General features: G+C 39.7%; 1 protein-coding gene across 4 annotated transcripts in view; it reads left to right on the top strand.

Moving 5' to 3' along the window:
- Positions 1–19028, top strand: part of SNRK (SNF related kinase) — a 47089-nt gene extending 28061 nt beyond the window's left edge. For 2 of the 4 annotated variants that reach the window (XM_072853900.1, XM_072853901.1), the window contains exons 4-7: positions 3426–3567; positions 6231–6443; positions 7538–7672; positions 15161–19028. In XM_072853900.1, the coding sequence (XP_072710001.1) occupies positions 3426–3567; positions 6231–6443; positions 7538–7672; positions 15161–16379 (1709 nt within the window). In that variant the 3' untranslated portion in view covers positions 16380–19028. The remainder of the gene's footprint in view (positions 1–3425; positions 3568–6230; positions 6444–7537; positions 7673–15160) is intronic. The other 2 variants (XM_072853903.1, XM_072853902.1) reach the window with 1 other exon arrangement.
- The last annotated feature ends 3334 nt before the right edge of the window (positions 19029–22362 follow it).

A 22362-nucleotide genomic window follows, 5' to 3' on the forward strand; every position in this document is an offset into this window, starting at 1 on the left:
TCTGCACAAAGTCTTCCAGTGATTTTTCTGTTTTCAGTCTTCACGTATAGATTAGACTTACTTAAGCACACTATTTTCCTGCTTCCTAGTTATTAGTATACTTTTAAGTCGTCTTAGGCTGCTCGGCTGTGTTCTTGACATGCCAAGCTGAGCCATTTTAGTAGCCATGACTGCAGATGCAATGAAGTTTTCTTCAGCCACAGCTGTAAAAATACAGTGAGAATAAAAGCCATGTAATTATTTCTGTCCACTGTTATTTCTTGGCCACATCAGAATCAGTGTCTGCTATGCTGTCAGGCTAACAACATACACATTTGTCAAAGTATAACAGTAAGCTTTGCCTGTAGTACGTAAGAATGAGATAAAGTGTAAATGTTGCTACCCTAGTGCTCTTCACTGAGAGTGTAAGAATATCTGGATAATATTATGACAAGGTCAAAAGGTCTTAAGCACCATTTTTAGTTTCCACCAAAACTTTTTTCTGCATACACATGACACCTTTTTAGTAACACAAAATGCGTGATACAGTGAAATACAGTAACAGTTCAGTGTATGATTGATATTTCACTATTAGCAAGAGTTTGTATTCTATTTTTCATGCAGTTGTATTAACAACTTTTTTCTTTTTTTTCTTCTTCTTTTTTTTTTTTTAAATTTCACCATTTGCAACTCTTATCTGGAAAGACCTGTGGATATGGAGTGCAAAATATAGTAACTAGTGAAAGAAAAACATACAAAATTCTGTTATGTGGGGGCAAATCAGTAATTACTGTTTTATTTGCCGAAACATAGGTTGATATCTAACTAGACATTGCATTATAGCAAACAATAGTTATTTTTTTGCATTTAAAGGATCAGTTGGATTCTGCTTCTGAAAAATTTTTTAAAATTCTTTTTATAAAGTAAACGTACATACATGTTTAACTTTTGGAAAACTAAAACAGTATCTGTCATCACAAATCCTTCCAAGCTGAAATACAGAAAAGTGTATGTATATCCAAGAAAAGAAGCCATGTGTGTAAAATAGAAAATTGATTAGGAGACTACCTTCTAAAAGAAAATACTTAAGGATGTTCAGTATCTACTCAGTGCAGTTGAAACTTCAAGGTCTGCTAGAGTTTCCTGTATATGATGATTTCATGGAACTTTAATTGTTGTCTTACCATGACTGCTATCCTTTTCTCAGGACTGTCTTATTGTTTTAAGCTTGATTTCTTAGAATATTGTGTTTTTCCTTCTGTTTAAACTTTTTATATGCTTATTTTAACTTAAGGTTTAATTTTATTGCTCCTCTCCCCAATATTTTTATCTTGGCTTAAATTTAGCCAATGTATATTGTTTTATTATAACAAATGTAATTTGTCTGTAATTATGTAAATATTTGTCTGTAATTAAACATGTAACTGTGTGGACTCTTCTAAAATACTTAGTGCTGGAAGGAGACATGAAGAATTCTGTTCTATTTTATTGGAGGCGGGGGGAGTATCGAACAGAATACTAGGGTAGATTGTTTCACAAAATAGATCTTAGGCAAAGTTAAAAATCTAGGAAGGACATTGATATCCAAAAGATGACTGTTCGTAGAAATGCATAAATCACATGTTTTATGTGCTTGCAAAAATGAGTTCTTGTAATCTGTTATGTGGTGGGAGATAGATAATGCACCAAAACTTTTTAGCCACTTTCAAACTAAACAGTAGGAGAAAGGCGTAAGTAGCTTTACAAAATTAAAGATGTACCTCTTAGGTGAAACTACCTCTCTGTCTTGTGAGGCTTTTAAAAATCCTGTATTCCAGAACGTTCAGCTTTCTGGCATCAGGCTATCAAAGAATTAAAGCTTTTATTGAATCTTAAGCATGTGAATAGTCATGTTGAATTTGGAGGTATACATGAAATGGTGTACCAGCCTCAAAATGCTCAGTACCTATAGGATTGAGGCCCTAGTAAGCATAACAGAAATCAAATAATTGTCTGAGTTAATAGCATACACTTACTACAAATTACAGCTCTAAAGAAAATTACCATGTAGTGTTTCTCTTCCTCTGTCAGCTAAACCATATGAAGAATGGGTTGTAACTAGCAAAATGAGTAATTGTTCTAGAGATGAATGTGTGTGATTTACATTATTAAATAAAATTCTAGCCATCCCTCAGCGTTAAATGCATGTCAAGTATTTTGAGTAGGCGGTAGAAAGCAAGATGCCGTTGGGTAGGTAACTTAGGGTGATTCCCTCTTGCAAGCCCTTCCAGGACAGAGCTGGTGTGCTCGGCTTCCTAGCCTGCTGCCAGCTGCTCTCCCCTCTTCCCTCAAGAGGCTTCTGCCTGTCCATTTCTCTCACTTCAGCTGTTTGTTTGGTTTTACTGTGTACAGATCTGTGAAATGCTAGGGTGTAAGACCCAAAATTGCCATTGAAACTTCCAGAGCATGGAGTTGTAGCTGAAGTTTAAGAGCGTGGCCTTTTCTCTAAGCATATATTGGAGTTATTTATTTTTGTGCAATGTGATATATTTCTCAATATTTAAGCTTCCTGTATTGAATGCAGTGAGTCTTGTGAAATATTTTCTTCTAGGCAAACTCTTAATAAAGATTTGAACTAAATATTAGCTTTTACAGAAACCAACTAAAGGGCTTCATGCCCAGAAGTGATTCTCTTTCATCTTTTGGTGTGTCATTTCATTGGGGAACAAGACTGTTGTTAAATGTTTTTTATTTTACACAAGCAGGAATTAGAAGGAAACAAGAAGACTCCCAGAGTGTAGCAGAGATCACTGTTAATTATGTTATGTTAGATGGATATTAAAAAAAACCCACCCAAAACAAACACCCCACACTTTGTAATGATTGGTAAAAGAAGGTAATTTTACCTAAATGATTTAATTATTTACCATTAGAAGTAGCAAATAATTTTTCAAAGTAACACTACTGAAGGAAAAAAATATCTAGTTCAGTCTCATTGAAGTGACTTCCTTTGTAATTTCTTACTTCATAGAGTAACATGTAGACAATACTGAGAACGGTTTATGCTACTCCTTCAAAAAGGAACATACTTTGAATACAAATCTCTTTATTAATCTGTGCCTACCTGTGAAGAAAAAAATAATGAATTCTTGTCTTCTGAGTGACCAGATTATCTTCAGCTTTATCTAACACTTTGCTGTCAAAGATGTTATGCATCTTGAACTGTTATGCATCCTTGAAGTAATGAAATCTGATTTTTTTTTCCCTCTTTAAAACTATAAAAGCTGTCAAACAATGGAACTACTGTGTTTTGTACTTCAGTGGAATTGCAAATTCTATAAGTAATGCTCGTGATCAAAAGTGCAGTAATCACCCCAGTATGCATCTCAAGAATATTTCATGGTTTTAACGGTAATCATGTCTGTTTCCTCAACAGTTATTTTAAAATATGTACTATATATTTACAGATATATGGAGCTTGGGGGTCATCCTCTTCATGTTGGTTTGTGGACAACCACCATTTCAAGAAGCAAATGACAGTGAAACTTTGACTATGATAATGGACTGCAAATACACAGTGCCACCTCATGTATCCAAAGAATGTAAAGAGTAAGTAGAGTATTAAAGAACTTGGAAGCATTCATAGAAGTGGATTCTCATTACCTTTGGGAGTTCCCCATACCATATTATCAGTGTGTAGAATATTCCTTGCCTTTTAATAAGATATTAGGCCTACTGCTTTTGCTTGGTTGTTAGTATTTTTTCACATCGATTGAGTAGTTTCTTGGGCACCAGTATTGCATTTTTTAAATTCTTTATGCCTCTTCTTACTAAAGGTTAATTCCATGATATTTTTTGCCAATAGGTTTTTCCCACACTTGTGTGAAACTTCATTTTGATTTTACACAGTGTATCTTTCTTTTATGTGTCTCAGTTGTCACGCATTTTATAAATGATTGAAGAAGCTGCTCACCACTGACTGGCTTTGGCCACCACTCTTGCTGGACAAATTACAAGGTGTTGCTGAGAGTATTTTGTGGCAGGGGTTAAAAAGGTAATGATTCCTACAGATTTCTGTTCAAAATAAAAGTTGTCAAAACCCAAGTATACCACAGCAAGTTTTGCTCATCTCCTATGAAATTGCAACTCCAAATCAACATTCTAGGCAATCAAGGGAGAAAAATATTCTGTCTGCAAATACCATATGCCACTTGGGAATCATGACTCATTTTGATGTGTTGTTTTTCTGCAGTGTTCACTGCAGCTTTTTTATTTTTTTGATATATTCCAATATTTCCCATATTTCCCTATCAGTTAATGACCTCTTCAGTCCTTTTAATATATATTCCAGTTGCATCACTGAGACTATTTTACAAAGTTTGGCTGGGTTCTTGAATCTGCAACAGAGTATATTTTCATTTTTAATATGAAAGTCCAGATGCCTTTATAAATGCTTGAAAAATGCATTTGGTCCAGTCAAAAAACTAGAGCAGCATCTAGGATTCTGTTACTTGACACAGAATGAAATTTGTTAGAGCTGTGGTCATAATGACTGTTCCTCTCTTCACTTGTCATCTGTGTGGTCCAGGAATCTAACACATAACATGATGCCATAGCTGGTTTTTGTGTCTTGTCATTAGTGTCTAGCATTTCCACTGACATGGAAAAGCTGCTATCAGTGCTCTCAACAGCTTGAAGAGCTTTACATACAGGAAGAGGTTTAAAATACAATACAGGAAGAGGTTTAAAAGAGAGCTCTTATCAGTGAATTCTATCGAATAAATCTCTTGAGATGCTGCATGCTGTGCTGAGGCCAGGAAACTTAATTTTTGCAGGCTTTCGCTTAATATATTGGCTAATGCTAATTTGCTTAAAGGCCCAAGTAGATCTGCTTTCTCTACACGATGCATAACAATGTGCAATCAGTTACCCAAGTCCTTTATAGGTTACGTGTTCTTAGGGAAAAGACTCTGGGAAGGTTTAAACTTTCTGCTTGGAGTGAAAGCATTCTTGGTGGTTTGGGATGCATAAGCAAGCTTAAAGCAGGAGGCATGTGTGGTGCTTTTGTGTGGTTTTACTACAAGTGTAGTTTAACAAAAGTCAAATCAAGTACATAGTTTGTGCCCTTTCTGCCATAATATTAACTTGGCAGTGCTAAGTTAATGGTTGGACTTCATGATCTTAAAGGTCTTTTCCAACCTAAACGATTCTATGATTAACAAAAGCAAAGAAAATCAAGGCTCCCATGTCTCACCCCACCTTTCCTTTTGGTAAAGGCAGAGACTACAGCTACTAAGTATGTATGTGACATTCTTTTTTTTTTTTTTTCCCAGTAGAGTTTTAAGTCTGAATTAACCTCCATTTTTAATTCCATACATCATCTCACACACACAAAAAATTTAAAAAATTATGATTACCTTTGTGATTTATGTGGCCTTGCAGTTTGAATTTACGTGGTATAGTGTAGTTAATGCAATAAAAAGCATTATGTGAGAACCACAGAACTTTCATTCCACATGTTGGAGCAATAAAGTTTCATTGAAACCTTGGCACCAAAACTGTATATCCATGTTCTGTTTGTTATGCAAAGCCAAAAATACCTCCCCCAAGACTTTTTCACGTGTAGTAAGTGAACAGAGATGTGCTGTGCTAATCAAGTCATCTTTCTCTGTTTATTTGGGGAATTTATGCACTTCCTTTCCAGCACTTGAAAACACTCAGTATCAACCCATTAGCAGGTTTGTCACTTCATCATCCCAGATAGTGTTTTGTTTTGTTTTTTTTTTTTCTGTGGGTAGAACAGATCGCTGTTCTTTCAGGGATACTGAAGAATCAAATGTCTGATAGCTATTTCAGGATAAAATATTTGTACTTATCTTGCCATTCCATATTCTTGTTGACAGCGGCAATAATAAAAAATTATATTTCTATTACTTTACAGACCAGCCTGTAGGCCATCTATGACAGTTGCCCTATAAGACCGATTAAAAACAAACAAACCAGAAAAATCAGGTTAAGAACCTAAGCATAGTAAATGAAAACTGCAGTGTTTATGATATTTATAGTTTTAATAATAAAATTGTTTGTTTCAGTTCAGCAATATTTGGAATGTCTTTGAGAATAAGTAATTTCCCATCACATTGTTTACTGTAGAGACTTCTAAAGATCTATGTGGACTGACAGCAGAAAATTTCTTCCTAATGTTGCTCTCAACAATGGCTGCTTTTTAAACATGTGAGTGCATTTTGTTTAGATTTATTTTTTATTCACAGTCTAATTACACGGATGTTGCAGAGAGACCCGAAGCGAAGGGCCTCTTTGGAAGAGATTGAAAACCATGCATGGCTCCAAGGAGTTGACCCATCTCCTGCAACGAAGTACAATATTCCTCTTGTGTCATATAAAAATCTGTCTGAGGAGGAACACAACAGTATAATACAACGCATGGTTCTTGGTGATATTGCAGATCGAGATACAATAGTGGAGTAAGTTGTCAATTTTCTATATGCAATTTGTTTTGTGCATCTGTCATTTTTGATTAAAGAATGTCATGAGAACCTGGGCACTTTGTTTAAATATCAAGCCATTCAGTTAACAAACAAAATATTACAGTCTTGCTCTGTGATAGGACATTCTAGGATGAGAAATACTTAAGTAGACACAACCTTAGGAAAAACTTGAAGAAAATGTGTTGGAACAGTGTTCGATTCCTGTGGTAGTTTGCCATCTTGAGTAAACTTAACTGCTTTGAAATCCATGCTTTTACTTGTGCTTCGTATCTCATGTATATTTGGAGGTGATAAAATTCTAGCATTTTTCCCTTTGTACATTTCCAGTATACCTGAATCTTTATTAATTTAAAATATTATTCCTTTTACCTATATAATGCAAAATAGTAATTGTCACTGAGTGAGCTTGCTAGAAAGCTACATCGTTTTTTCTAATAGATTAAAACCCCCAAATTTCTAAAATATTCCCAAAATTAAAACAGGACTTAAAATTGTTTTTTCTATTTGTTTGTGTTTAAGCTAGAAAAACTGTTACTATCTTATCATTTGGGGGGGCGGGGAAGCAGCAGTCTTGCTTCTTAAGCTTTTAGCTGCATAACAGTGGCATCCTTTCTGTTAGAATGTCTGAATGATGCTTACTGGCTTATGAACTTAATTTTACTGTAAACTTAATGTGACAGCCCTAAAATAATGAAGGTTTTTCTTCCAGTTGTTGCAGAAACAAATATTAGGACTTTGTGGTTGTATATGCCAGTGGGAAAGCCCACCATTGGTGCATAACATTAATGAAATACAATTTTATCATTTAAAGAATGTTCAATAAAGGAAGAATTACTTAATTTTTTTGGACGATATTCTAAAGATATCCCACTGTAGTTGAAATTAGTAGACTTGTTGGCTCCTTATTTTTAATAAAAGCAAGACGTGCTTGTCAAAACATCAAAAATACACAGTTCTGTTTTCAGGCGCTCTTCCTGCTATGAGAAGTACAGCAAGGTGTGTGAGATGCATGTCCAGTTTTCTAAAAAACATTGATGTATGGTTTATTTCATGTTTTGTACTTTCCGTAGGGCATTGGAAACGAACAAATACAATCACATCACTGCTACTTACTTCTTACTAGCTGAAAGGATTCTGCGAGAAAAACAAGAGAAAGAAATTCAGACCAGGTCTGCAAGCCCTAGCAACATCAAAGCTCAGTTCAGGTGAGAATTTAGGAATCTAAATGGTTTCTTTTTTTTTAACCTGGCTTAATGAGAATATTACTGAATTGCTCAAGTACTTCTTTCTTAAAAAAGTAAAATACTTATTCATTGCAAATTTTAAATGTCTTTAAAGTGCTGTGGACACTTCAGAAGCTGTTCAGAAATCAGTTACCAATAATATTTTCAATTCCTACCATTCTCAAGAAATGCATAATCAATTTGAAGTCTGTATCATCTGAAGTAGTAAGTTTTCACACCTGCTAGGAAAGGGCATGTTCATTGACCTTCAGTTCCTCATACAAAGTGTGTATGTAATGTCCCTGGAAAAAATTTAGTTGCATAATACATAAACATGTTGATGGGGGATTAGTTATAAATGAGAAATCACTCTGAATTTGATGTTATGGTTTAGTTGTTAGCATTGGTTTTTAATGGGCCAAACATCCCCTAAATCAAGCTTAAAGCAAACATCTGTAGGTTATGTTCTTTTTAATATCAGTTGATATGCCTGTTGTCTAAGGAAAACTGTTGAATTAACTGCTTTAATCACTCATTTAAAGATATTGCAATAGATGTGGGGTAGCCCTGTATGCTAGGGAGTGTTTTGATTGTCTAGAACTTAACGATCGTAATGATAGGTTGAGTGTTTATGGGTAAGAATGGGGGGGAAGGCCAACAAGGCAGATATCATGGTGGGAGTCTGTTATTAGACCACCCAACCAGGATGAAGAGGCAGACAACATATTCTGTAAGCAGCTGGGAGAAGTCTCACAATCACTAGCCCTTGTTCTCGTGGGGGACTTCAACTTACCAGATGTCTGCTGGAAATACAATACAGTACAGAGGAAACAGTCTAGGAGGTTCCTGGAATGCGTAGCAGATAACTTCCTGACACAGCTGGTGAGTGAGCCAACTAGGGAAGGTGCCCCACTGGACCTCTTGTTTGTGAACAGAGAAGGACTTGTGAGCAATGTGATGGTTGGAGGCCATCTTGGGCATAGTGATCACAAAATGATAGAGTTTTAGATTCTTGGAGAAGTAAGAAGGGTGGTCAGCAGAACTGCTACCTTGGACTTCCAGAGGGCAGACTCTGGCCTGTTTAGGAGACTGGTTGACAGAGTCCCTTGGGAGGCAGTCCTGAAGGGCGAAGGGGTCCAGGAAGGCTGGACATTCTCCAAAAAAGAAATCTTAACGGCACAGGAGCAGGTCGTCCCAATGTGCTGAAAGACGAGCCAACGGGGAAGACCACCAGCCTGGCTGAACAGAGAGCTTTGGCCGGAACTCAGGGAAAAAAAGGAGAGTTTATGACCTTTGGAAGAAGGGGCAGGCAACTCAGGAGGACTACAAAGATGTTGTGAGGTTATGCAGGGAGAAAATTAGAAGGGCCAAAGCCCAACTAGAACTTAATCTGGCTACTGCTCTAAAAGACAATAAAAAAATGTTTCTATAAATAGGTTAGCAACAAAAGGAGGGCTAAGGAGAATCTCCATCCTTTTTGGATGCAGGGGGAAACATGGTGACAAAGGATGAGGAAAAGGCTGAGGTACTTAATGCCTTCTTTGCCTCAGTCTTTAATAGTAAGACCAGTTATCCCCAGGGTACCCAGCCCCCTGAGCTGGAAGACGGGGATGGGGAGCAGAACAAAGCCCCATAATCCAAGGGGAAATGGTTAGCAACCTGCTACACCACTTAGACACACAGAAATCGATGGGGCCAGATGGGTTCCACCCAAGAGTACTGAGGGAGCTGGCAGAAGTGCTCACCGAGCTGCTTTCAATCCTGTATCAGCAGTCCTGGCTAACCAGGGAGGTCCCAGTTGACTGAAGATTAGCAAATGTGACACCCATCTTCAAGAAGGGCCGGAAGGAGGACCTGGGGAACAACAGGCCTGTCAGCCTGACCTTGGTGCTGGGGAAGGTTATGGAGCAGATCATCCTGAGTGCCATCATGCGGCATGTACAGGACAACCAGGTGGATCAGGCCCTGTCAGCATGTGTTTATGAAAGGCAGGTCCTGCTCGACCAACCTGATCTCCTTCTATGGCAAGGTGACCCGCTTAGTGGATGAGGGAAAGGCTGTGGATATTGTCTACCTAGACTTTAGTAAAGCCTTTGACCCTGTTTCCTACAGCATTCTCCTGGAGAAACTGGCTGCTCATGACTTGGACGGGCATATGCTTCGCTGAGTAAAAAAACTGGCTGGATGGCTGGGCCCAAAGAGTGGTGGTGAATGGAGTTTACTCCAGTTGGTGGCCAGTCACAAGTGGTGTTCCTCAGGGCTCAGTATTGGGGCCAGTTCTGTTTAATATCTTTATCAATGATCTGGATGAAGGGATCGAGTGACCCTCAGTAAGTTTGCAGCTGACACCAAGTTGTGCGGGAGTGTTGATCTGCTTGAGGGTAGGAAGGCTCTGCAGAGGGATCTGGACAGGCTGGATCGATGGGCCGAGGTCAATTGTATGGGGTTCAACAAGGCCAAGTGCAAGGTCCTGCACTTGGGCCACAGCAACCCCATGCAACGCTACAGGCTTGGGGAAGAGTGGCTGGAAAGCTGCCTGGCAGAAAAGGACCTGGGGGTGTTGGTTGACAGCTGCCTGAATATGAGCCAGCAGTGTGCCCAGGTGGCCAAGAAAGCCAACAGCATCCTGGCTTGTATCAGGAGTAGTGTGGCCAGCAGGACTAGGGAAGTGCTTGTCCCCCTGTACTCGCACTGGTGAGGCCGCACCTTGAATACTGTGTTCAGTTTTGGGTCCCTCACTACAAGAAAGACATGGAGGTGCTGGAGCGTGTCCAGAGAAGGGCAATGAAGCTGGTGAAGGGTCTGGAGCACAAGTCTGATGAGCAGCAGCTGAGGGAACTGGGGTGGTTTAGCCTGGAGAAAAGGAGGCTCAGGGGAGACCTTATCGCTCTCTACAACTGCCTGAAAGGAGGTTGTAGCGAGGTGGGGGTCGGTCTCTTCTCCCAAGTAACAAGCCATAGGACAAGAGGAAATGGCCTCAAGTTGCGCCAGAGGAGGTTTAGGTTGAATATTAGGAAAAATTTCTTCACCGAAAGGGTGGTCAAGCATTGGAACAGGCTTCCCAGGGAAGTGGTTGAGTCACCATCCCTGGAGGTATTTAAAGATGTGAAGATGTGGTGCTTAGGGACATGGTTTAGTGGTGGATTTGGCAGTGTTAGGTTAATGGTTGGACTTGATGATCTTAAAGGTCTTTTCCAACCTAAACGATTCTGTGATTTTAGGTGGTTTTTTACTTTGACAAAAACAGGATTGAAATAAAACCTTATAGTAAGGTTCCCTGAGATTTTTCAAACCTTCAGCTTGTGACACAGTAAAACTAAAGGGGGAAGTGGGGTTCTGGCGTCTAGTTGGTATTGATATGTTCAACCAGTCCAGTTGCGCTGCAACCAGTTATCAAAGCATCCCATATTTTCAGTTACAGCAGCATGTGCATTAAAAAAAAAAAAAACAAACAAACAAACACAAGGCAAATAGTATAGTTTCTACCTGCACATTGATATTGGAGGATGCACGTTTCAAACAGTCATTTTTCTTAAAGATTTTGTTTTTAATTTCCTGACTTAAATGATAGACTATGACTAGGGATCTGCTGGTATTGAAAAAAAAAATATCTTTATTGGCCCATCTTCACAATCTTTCCAGTGAAGATGGAGGTTGTGCTGAGGCATTTCCATTAATTTTTGTTGTCTAACCTCTAGTCTCTTCAAAAAGTTGCCTTTTAGGTTTTGGTAAAATATTATTGGTAACTATTCTTAGCAATAATAACAATTGTTAGTAGCTGATCTCTTAACGAGAGAAGAATATTAAGTGTTTGTGCTGATGTTTAGAGTTGCTGCCTACATTCACTGTTGTTAATCTATCGATAGGATTTAGAGAAAAAGAAAAAATAGCTTGTTCATTCCAAAGATTTCTTTGTGCAACTTTCATGCAAGGTTGCCCATGAAATCATTTAATAGGAATGATAATGGGGACATAAATGCTATGGTGCCCTTCTGGTGCATATCCATATTTTCCTTGGCCTAACTGATAAAAGTAAGGTACTACCACCTCAAGTTCAATCTAGGAGAAAAAGGACACTTGTTATAAATTAAGGGCATGCGCTTTGGAAAAATAGGTTAAAGATACATCATCTCCATTGATTGTTACCCGGGATTTAGGCTGAGATTTTGGAGGCTTTTAGAGGAGTCTCTTCTGAATACCAGTCCATCTACCTGAATAATGAGTTGTTTCTCTCTGAACCTTACAGTGAGTTGTTTCTCTCCGAACCTTACAGTGGTTCTCAACATCTGTGTCATCTCTAGATGAGACTGCACTCTGTGTTGTGTACTAGAGTAGACTGAAATTTTGTTGCTGCACTTAAAATTTCATTCACTCAATGGTCACTTATGTAGGAAATTTTATCTTATGTTCTATGGTTACAAGCACTTTAGAAGAGTTATTGTTGCAGGCGACTAAGGGTTGCATACAGAATGTAAATGGTCTGGTGCTTGGTGTTACAGAGCTTACCTCTCTTCAAGGGTAATACTGTAACTTTCACTCTCTAGTTTTCTCTTAATGGATCATCCTCTTATTTTATGTCAATTTCTTTAAAAAAGAAATCCAAGCAGAGCATCAAATGTGTCTAATACTAGTATTAGTTAGAAAACAAATTACTTTACAGGAAATATTTGAGTTTACCTTCAAATGAAAATTCTAAAACTACAAAGTCTGCTTTTAAATTGTTTTGGTTTTTTTCTCTGTGTTAGTGTCACTGTTTCAATAGAGGAGCTGCTCCAGTTATATGAGGAACTGGGACAAACAAGCTTATTGAATCCAAATCTTGATATGAATTTGTAAAGTTGAATGGAGTAGTTGAAGCCTGCCTTATGAGTGTGAATTTTCTTTTCATGACAGGGACATCTTCATAAACTCAGAAACCCTTGCCCTTAATGGTCCCAGGTAGCTATTCCTTGTCTTCATGATGGTTCTAAATTCAAAGTGTTTATATAGAATGACCTCATGGAAAAGACAACAAAGTAGTGCTTTACTTTGATTTTGAGACTTCAAAAGATTTAAAAAAAAAAAAAAATTCAACTTGCAACCTGGAACTTCCCTTCTGTCCCACTCTTCCCTCAGGCCTACTGGGAATAAGGGGATGGGGGGAAGGGAAGGGAGGCAAACATGGGCTGCTATGAGAGATAAACATACTGTAGTGAGGAGGTTTATTGCCTGGAAACTACTGTACTGTTAGATACTATATTTACCCTTTATTGTGACAGCCACAGAACTCTCTTCCTTTTTTTGCTGACAAACCAGTCCATTCTTAAAGCACGGTAAATTCTTGAAACATTTAGATCTCCATTTTCTGTCACTCTTGTAATTATGTTTCTAATTTATTTAAGTCCTATTTGTTAATCACTGACAGTTGTTTGTGTTTAAAATACCCAGCATAGCACAAGTCATCAGCAAACTAGGTCAGTGGTTCCCAGCATTTCTGGAGTCAGCTGGGGCCTAAGGGAGGATGCCAGTGTCAAACCAAGGAGGACCACAGCCTAGGCTCCACTCTTTATCTGGACAGCTTGGGTCGGAGCTGCTGGTTGTGTGGTCTCCCTCCAGGCAGAGCTGCTCACTGGTGGGAGGGCACCAGGAGCTCCCAGTGCCCAATGAGAGAGGAAGGGGCCTGTGTGGCTCTTCCTAGGGAATGGACTACACCGGCTCACATGGGTGTGTTGGCATCCAGGTCCTACTGTTAGAGGATCTTGGTGGATTTTTGTATTGCTGGTTTGTTAAGCAAAGCTGAAGCTAGCACTTCAAAACAAAGTCTGCAGCTAGGCTTGATGAGTTTAATGTTAGCTTTAATAAAGTACTCTTCTTCAAAGTTCATCCATTTGGGAAGATCGCTGTCAATTGTTACCTTTGTAGTAGACAGGCATCTCACACTTCAGGATCCTTTTCTATCCAGCCATTACAGAGGGAGCCTTGAGCAAATGCAGTCCTACTGCAGGTGCTTCCATTAACTTCAAACACTTAAAAAGGACATGTTTAGAATATGAATATCAAAGAGGTGTCTGAGCTTCCCTTGTTTCTTCAGCTTGACCTCTTAACACAGCAGGGATCAGGGAGTTGCTATGATCCATCCGTCTTCGTATGCAGGCTGTCCAAGCAGATATCTGGGGTTACACTTGGTGTGAAACATTCTCTGCTTCCTCTCCTGCTTTCCTCCTACACCTTGCTTCTAAACGGGGCTACGAAGTCATGCAGCCCTTTCTTTTGGCAGACCCAAAATACGGTTGGGAATGTCTTGTAATATGCTACCCATATGTGAACAGAGCTCTCTGCTACAGCTTTTCATGCAGTATTCTAGAGTATTTTAGTTATGTAAGGTTAAGTGATTGGCAAACTTTTTAAACTTAAAGATAACTCATACTTTGAGAGGTTAGAAAAAATTTCTTGGTCCCCACAAGAAATGTGGGGCTTATGCTGAGTGAAGCAATTGATGAATTATTCAGTGTTAAGGTGTTGGTCTTTCGGATTAGGCTTTCAGAATACAGAGAGAGAGGAAAGACTGACAGTCTTTGTTCTTAATTCTGTGTGCATTATGGGAAAATTACAATATATTTCAGGATTTAAAGTAAAATACGAATCATTAGATACTAGCTTAGACACTGGAGATAAGACATCAGCTGCTAGCTGTAAAACTGATTTACACTCAAGTGTTACTTTAATTTTGATTTGAGCTAATGCTAGTACACAGTCATACATTTTGAACTTTGATTTACAGTTTATTCAAGTGTCATATTAAGAAGCTTGAGTCCTGAATTCATGCAGCTGTATTATTCCAGTTCCTCAGCTAAGGTCAAATAAATGTACGCTCTCAATTCATGTTTGTTTAAAATTAAAGGGGATTTTGTAGAATAGAGCTTGGTCTGAATGAGACTTCCTGAAAATGAGAGAATGTTTCTTCTGACTCAGCTTTTCAGTCTCACTCATGTTAATTCTAAGCTAATTTTTATATTAAGAATACTGGGGAAAAAAATAACAAGCTTCAGATTAAAAGTAGTTTGCAATACTATCTTCTTTAAGATGTGCTTGAATCAGCTTGTATCTTCCTCTAGGTACTGGTGGTTCTATACCTACTTCAGATTATTTTCTTGGAGACACAATTATTTAAAGTTTTTATTGTTTAATTCATTTTCTGAGAGCAGTGAAATCTTAAGGTTTCATTTGACAGTAACCAACATAATTTCTAAACTATACTTTTGTATATACGATGTTCCTTTCAAATAACATTTCTAAAGGAATGCACGTTCTCAGAGGAGGTTTCCTTTTCCTCAGTTACTCAGTACTGTTATTTACAAACATGCCACTCAGCAGGCTGGTTTGTGTGGCAGTACTTGCGCTTCTCTTGTGCAGATCTTACATTTTCTTTTATGTCCTGAAATGCTTGCCAGGATCTAACTTTTCTCATATCCTTTATAATTGTTTATGTAGGCAATCGTGGCCAACAAAAATCGATGTACCCCAAGATCTGGAGGATGACCTTACAGCTTCTCCTCTCTCCCACGCAACTGTTCCTCAGTCACCAGCTCGCACAGCTGAGAATGTTCTCAACGGCCACAGAAGCAAGGCCCTTGGCGATTCAGCAAAGAAAGAAGATATCCCTGAATTAGCTGGACCGGCACTTTCAGCAGTCCCATCAGTGAGCTTAAAACCCACTACAAGTGGCCGGAAGTGCTTGTTCAGAGTAGAAGAAGATGAAGAGGAGGATGAAGAAGATAAGAAACCTATTTCTCTTTCTACTCAAGTTGTTCTGCGCCGTAAGCCTTCAGTTACAAATCGTCTTACTTCGAGAAAGAGTGCACCAGTCCTCAATCAAATCTTTGAGGAGGGCGAGTCAGATGATGAGTTTGACATGGATGAGAACTTACCCCCAAAGCTCAGCAGGTTAAAAATGAATATTGCTTCACCTAGCACAGTGCATAAACGCTATCACAGGAGGAAAAGCCAGGGACGGGGCTCTAGTTGCAGTAGCTCAGAAACAAGCGATGACGACTCGGAAAGTAGGAGACGCCTAGACAAAGATAGTGGGTTTACTTACTCCTGGCATAGACGGGATAGTAGCGAAGGGCCACCTGGCAGCCAAGGAGATGGTGGTGGACAAAGCAAACCAAGTAATGGAAACGGAGGAGTAGACAAGACGAGCCCAAGTGATAACAACAAAGGTGGGGGGAGTCCCTCTGGTAGCTCCAGCGGTAGCACCAACACCACTTCTGGTTCCACTCGTAGATGCGCTGGATCTGGAAACTCAATGCAGCTGTCGTCTAGAAGTGCAGGGGAACTGGTTGAAAGCCTGAAGTTAATGAGCCTTTGCCTAGGTTCACAGATTCATGGCGGAGCTAAATACATTATTGATCCTCAAAACAATCTGTCCTTTTCCAGTGTAAAAGTACAGGAGAAATCAACATGGAAAATGTGTATAAGTTCCAGCGGAAGCACAAACCAGGCTTCATCGTTGGGCAGCCTAAAATTTTTTTCTGACCAAATGTCAGACACAGCAAATGAATTGGAACGGATAAAGAACAGGAACTTGAAAAACAATGTGCTACAACTACCTCTCTGTGAAAAGACGATATCTGTGAATATTCAGCGGAACCCGAAGGAGGGGCTGCTGTGTACCTCCAGTCAAACCAGTTGTTGTCATGTCATTTGACAATGACCTGACTTTAATAGCTCGATCTACTTGACAGCGTCATTCTTCCTGTTCAGAGCTGTGAACATCTTGTCGCCGGACCCCCTTTTGTTGTCTTAAGATTTTTAAGTGGGCTTTGAGCAGTTATTTATTACACTTTAATTTTGTGTTTGCTTGATGGTATGACAATGCATGGTCTTTGCATGCTGCTAGCTGATATGTTTTTCTTTTTCAACAAAACAGAATATTTTATTGTGTAATTTTTACATTTATAATTTTACTATGGAAGATCTGGATTAAATTAAATATCTGGATCCTAATGTAAATGGAGCACTTAGAATTTTCATGTTCTGCACTTAAAAACTAGAGAGAGAAGCTTTTGTTTGCTTGTGAAATGTTAATTCTTGTTCTGACCTTCTGTGATATCTAAAATATGTGATACGTGGCATACTTCTATGTGTCTGAAACAGAACCAAAGCAATAATGTTTTGATGCTGAAAACTCTTCAGGGAGCTTTCAGATGTTCCAAGGCTTGTACAAAGCAAAGATGCACTGATTAGTGATCTTGAAACCTGATTTTAAACCCACACCTATTTGTCTTAAGCTATGATATGGATAAAGTTGTGGCTCAAAAATCAAACTGAAAAGATCTTGTTTTGCTAGAGGCAGTTTTCTTTTTAAAAAAAAAAAAAGGCAAGTAGATTTGTAAGGCAGCTTTCTCCCATAGAAATATGTTAATATTACAAGCAGACAATCTTCTTTTTTAATATAACAAAGGTAAATTATTAAGACTACTTCTGAGTTTTTACATGCTAACTGAAAATAAAGTATTTGTATGAATTACTTTTGTTATTAGTATATCATGACACTTAAAATATTAAGTTTTTACCTTGTAAACCTTCTCCCCTGTCCTCTCCCCCCTTCCCTGAGACTTCAAAAGGCAATAAGGGATGGAAAACCTTTAGGTAATTGGATTCCAATTGAAATTGTTATTGTCACTTACACTTTTCTCATTATTACTCTTTCTAAGACTTAAAATACTGCTGTTCCCCACATGTACACCACTTACTTTCCCTCAGTAATCATGCTTTTTCATAAAGTCAGTTTAAAATAGCATATAGGGAAGTATTTATTTTACAGCTCTTAGCCTTTCTGTCGGGTTTCCCATTGCCATGGCAAGGTCTTGATTTAGAGTATTTCTGTACAAAAGGATACTTTTGACCAGATGAATTAACTTTGTGGAGTTTTATTATCTAGAATAAAATATATTGCAGATTGCTAGTTTTGGGAAGGGCAAGAATGTTTTATTTTTTCATGCTGTGCACTGGGTCTTCTAAGCAATGCTAGTGAAACTGGTGGTGTTATGTAGCAGCGCCCTGGCAGACATTGGATGTCTGAGCGGAGTTTACACTGTTGAGCGTCTTGTAACACTTGCAGAATGGTCAAGTACAATGCATTTCACATCCACTGCAGAGTGAGCAGAGCACCAAAGAACGGCGTTACGCTTGGGCGTAATTTGTACAGCTCATGACAGCTCTTCTTGATGAGTAAAAGACTTTCCTAAGAGAGTCTAAACTGCATGGGGTATTCTTACTGGCTAGCCTAGCCAGGGATTTTACATTCTGCTTCCTAAGCAAGGCAAAGGGTAAGCGTTTTACTTCTTTAAGTTTTAAACTCTAGTTGCAGTTTAGTCAGTGTGATATTTATAAATCAAAAGCTACAAGAATAGATGTGTGGGTGAAGCCATAGAACATATTTGCTTGAAATCTTTGAGCAGGGATCTTACCAAGGGCCAGAAGTGAGATGTGTGGTTCACGGACGGTGAGCATAACATCCAAGTAGGAGACAAGTTTATAAAGGGCATTGGCAATAAACTTATTTGTTGCAGCTTTTTTCCACGTCTTGTAAATACTTTCCTGATACTATGTACAGCCTTGGAATGGCACCTTTTAACTAACCCCAGGTGTATTTTGTTTCCAATGTTTTTATATACAACTGTATATATGGTGCTCACTTTAGAACAGCAGTGTTGACCATTTATGCTGCATAGTTGTATTATAGCCTTATAGTTGTGTGTGGTTGGTTGAACCTTTGGGTGTACAGATGTTAGTCTGAGCGGTGTCCTTTATCCATTTGTTGATCAGTGAATGACTGTGCATGTGGTGTATGTTGTATTATGTCGTCACGTAAAAGGAAGGGCGAGAATAAACCACTACATTAAGATAATATCGGACCAAACTATTTAGAGCAAGTAAACAGTTTCTTGTACCCCTTAACGTGTCTTGAAAAGTTGCATATAGTTACAGTAGTGTATAAATTAAATATTGTGGAAAAACAATTAGTCTTGTATTTTTCTGTATGTGTGTATATAAATATATATATAAAAAAATAATGTACCTCTAGCAACTTAATCTGTATTTAAGATGTGACAATCTTGACACAGAATTTTAAGAGTAGCAGTATAAATAAGCAGAATTAATGAACAGAAATATAAAAATTTCTCACCAAGAAAGAGTCCGTGTGTGTGTGTGTTAAGAGGGTACAGAAATATCAGCTGATCTGACCGCTTCCAGCGATGTTTGGCTTTTTCATTGTGTAAACATTCATGGTGTGCGACAGACATGGAAAATCCAGTTAATAAAAGTGATACCTTGATTGATGCATAACCTATGATTTGCATGTCAATGCAGTTTGTTTCTCCCGGTGTTCACTGTGTAAGGGCGGCACAAGCTCCTGGCCGCGTGCCCCAGGCTGTGGCACAGGGGAGGTCAGACCTTCCGGAGACACGCGTGCTGGGAGAGAGTTCTCAATACTGCAGACGCTGAGCAGCGCTGAGCAAGTTCACGTAGAGTAATAAAAGAAAATGGAAAGCAGTAGAAATGTAAGCGCGGTTGCCTTGAAAAAGTACAACTTTGTGTGTGGGTCCCTGTTAATTTGCAAACTTTCAGTTATTCTCTTGCATAGACCAAACTTGTTAATTTGGGCTTAAAAGTTGTCATGGTTGGCATCTGCTAAAATAGCTTTTTGTTTAAAGGTTGAGGTTGCTGTTTCTTAGGCAGAACTTCAGAATGATTTAAATGGTTTAGTCAACTTTACAAGCCGCTGTTCAGCTAGAGAACGTTGATGACAAACTTGTCCAGCTCACCATCTTGGCAAACCTGGTGCTGTTCTGGCAGCTCGTGCCTGGCAGCTCTGGAATACAGACTACGATGGGTTTCAAAATCTCAGTTAAAGTATTTGCTGTGCCTGTGCCCAGGTCAGTCAGATGAGTCTTATCTCAGCCCCATGTGCGTCGGTTACAGTCACGGGAGGGATACCCTACCTACCCCTGCTGTAACGCTTGGGGAAGGCAAGGTGCTGTGCTTGTCTCAGGTTTGTCTTGCTAGATGACATGGCTGGTTGTATACGAGTTTGCCGAATCGGCATGGGTGGTGTGCAAACTAGTTTGGGGTTGGGTTTTTTTTGTGAAGATGTATGTGAGTTGAAGTTTCACCCGCATAGATTTAATGTTTTTAATCCAAACCTAACCCAGTTAACTAACTAGTCTTCTTTGCAATGTAAAATGGGTAATAGTAAAAAAACCCCACCAGTGTTAGCATCAGCACTGACACACAGCGGAAGCGAGCAGGGGGCCATGCTGACTGTGCATCAAAAGATGGGTGCCTTAAGACAAAGCGAGTGTCACCCAAACTGCCCAAGATCTAAAACCGCAGTGCAAGACCTGGCTTTGCGTGCATGCTCTGCTCTGTTTCTGCCGTCAGCTGTAATGGGATCCCAGGGGTTAATTCCAAATCTGCAACTGCTTCACAGTGTACATTTTACAACTGTGCCCCACATGGCAATGTTTACACTGCCATGTGCTGGAAAACATCTGCTCCTGAACATTAAAATTAAGTATGTTGGTACAGGAACCGAGAGAACAACTGAAATACCTAAGCGCAAATCCAGGCATGTGCTCTCACTGTCATCACTTATAAATTGCTGTGCCTTAACATGTAGTTAGGAGAGTAATGCTGCTGCTTGCTGTATTTTTGTACTGTGAAAAGCAGTTCAGGCTGAGGAGGGGGTAGCAGCACTACCTGGAACATGTTCTGCCTGTGCGCTATCGTAAGGATGGCCTGAGAGGGGGTGGTTTCTGCCATCTTCTGCATGTCACCAGTTCACCCTTAGAGATGTCTCTGGTGACCTGTGGTTGGAGCCGTTCAGCACAACCTGCTCTTCTGCAGGGATCTAACTGCTCATGAAACATGAACTGCAACCAGCCAGAGACAGTATGGACGCAGGGTGTTTGGCACACTTATAGGGATTAATGGCATTTAACAGGTTATGTAATTATATGCAATTAATGTATGCTTGCTTTATGATCGGGTAGTTGTGCAAAGCTGTACCCACAGGCTTTTGCAGCTGGGACCTTGCCATTGCAGGTGAGCTTCCCAGCTCTGGTTCACACAAAATGGGGTGGAGGCAGTAGCAGGCAAGGAGTGGCCAAGGAACTCATGGGCTGTGACCGTGCCTCAGTGAGGGAAGGCGTAACAGATCTTGCACTACCCTCCTCTTTTTTTAAGATGACAAGACCAAGCAATAACATCTCAGTAACTAGTACATGCAGGTCAGATTTTTTTTTAATGAATTTTTCATTAGCAAATAAAGAAATTACTGACAGCCAAATCCCAATGTGGATGGCTGGCAATAAATGGGTAAAACTGGAATGTCCTGAACACTGGAGCCAGCAAAGCCACCCCAACAGCCTTTCCCATGGTTAAGTTTATGTGGATGAATCAGAGCAGCTCTGTCTGTCGCTAACTCCAGATTATGACTTGCTTTCAATAAAAGGTGTTTGAGTAATAACACCTTGATGTGACTGTACTTGGGAAAGCGTAACAGTGACTCACTTGTTTAGTTGCCTACTGGCTGAAGCCAGCACAGCTCCCTCGTTGAAGTCACGTAGGTACAGTGTTTGGAAGGAGAGCCGCAGTGCCCTTCTCCAGAGCAGTGTTGTAGCAGCTGTTTTAGGCTACTCCCTGCTTGAAGCACAGGCGCTGGCTATTTTTTTTTGAGCTTAAAATTGTGATTACTTGCAACAAGTTGACTCAGTTTGGCCTATCTGTATGTATTACAAATGACATCAGTTTCTAGGAGTGAAGAACCCTGAATTAGTGACAGAGTAAAGTCTATTAGATTAGGGGAAAAAAAAGATGATCTCTACTTACTTTCCCAGATGGTAGAAGAATTATGTCTCATGAAAAATGCAAGTATACTTGATATTTTAGAGGACTTGAAAAGCATAGGGGTTTTGTAAGGACTTCACGAGGCTCTCAGACATGTCATTTCAGATCTCCTTAGCAATTAATTTCAGCAAACCCTTGTGTAACATCTTCCTCTTTCTTCCCTCTCCCTCCTCTCTCTTGAGAAATACAGGGCTGGGGGAGGCAGGAGGGAAGGATCTGTTTTTCTCCGGGCGCTTGAGTGCCCAAGGCCTGGGAGAGGTTCAGCTCAGCGCTGCAGACCTGGGAGCTAGCAGGAAGGGCTGAGGAGCTCTCTTACACCGTGCCCAGGATTGCCCTCATCACACCAGTGATGACAGATAGCATCACCGCTGTGTTTTATATCAAGCAGTGGGGTGCAGAGAAATCCCTCCTCTCTAAGGGCATCAGGCTTCAGGGCTGGCAGGTGAGTCACCAGGCTCTGCTGTCAGCCCAGCCTGACAGTGGCACCCGCCCCTCCAGCTCTCGGACAAGGCATGGGAGACCTTTCCTGAAGAAAGCACATGGCAGTAGTAGGCATGGTTCCCACTGGCTTCGCTTATTTGAATAAGGAAGTAAACTCTCAGTCAGTGCAAGTCATCCTGAATGAGATTCAAGATCAATTCCTTCACATCTAGGTAGGCTAAAACACCCAGCTCACTTGCCTGCTTACAGAGGAACCTTTCCCCATGTAACAATTCCAGTGTTTTCCTCTTCTACTGTCCTCAAGTTCACGGGAGGTGCTGCAGTCCAGCAAGTAC

Source organism: Ciconia boyciana, chromosome 2 (assembly GCF_034638445.1).
Source record: "Ciconia boyciana chromosome 2, ASM3463844v1, whole genome shotgun sequence".
NCBI lineage: Eukaryota > Metazoa > Chordata > Aves > Ciconiiformes > Ciconiidae > Ciconia > Ciconia boyciana.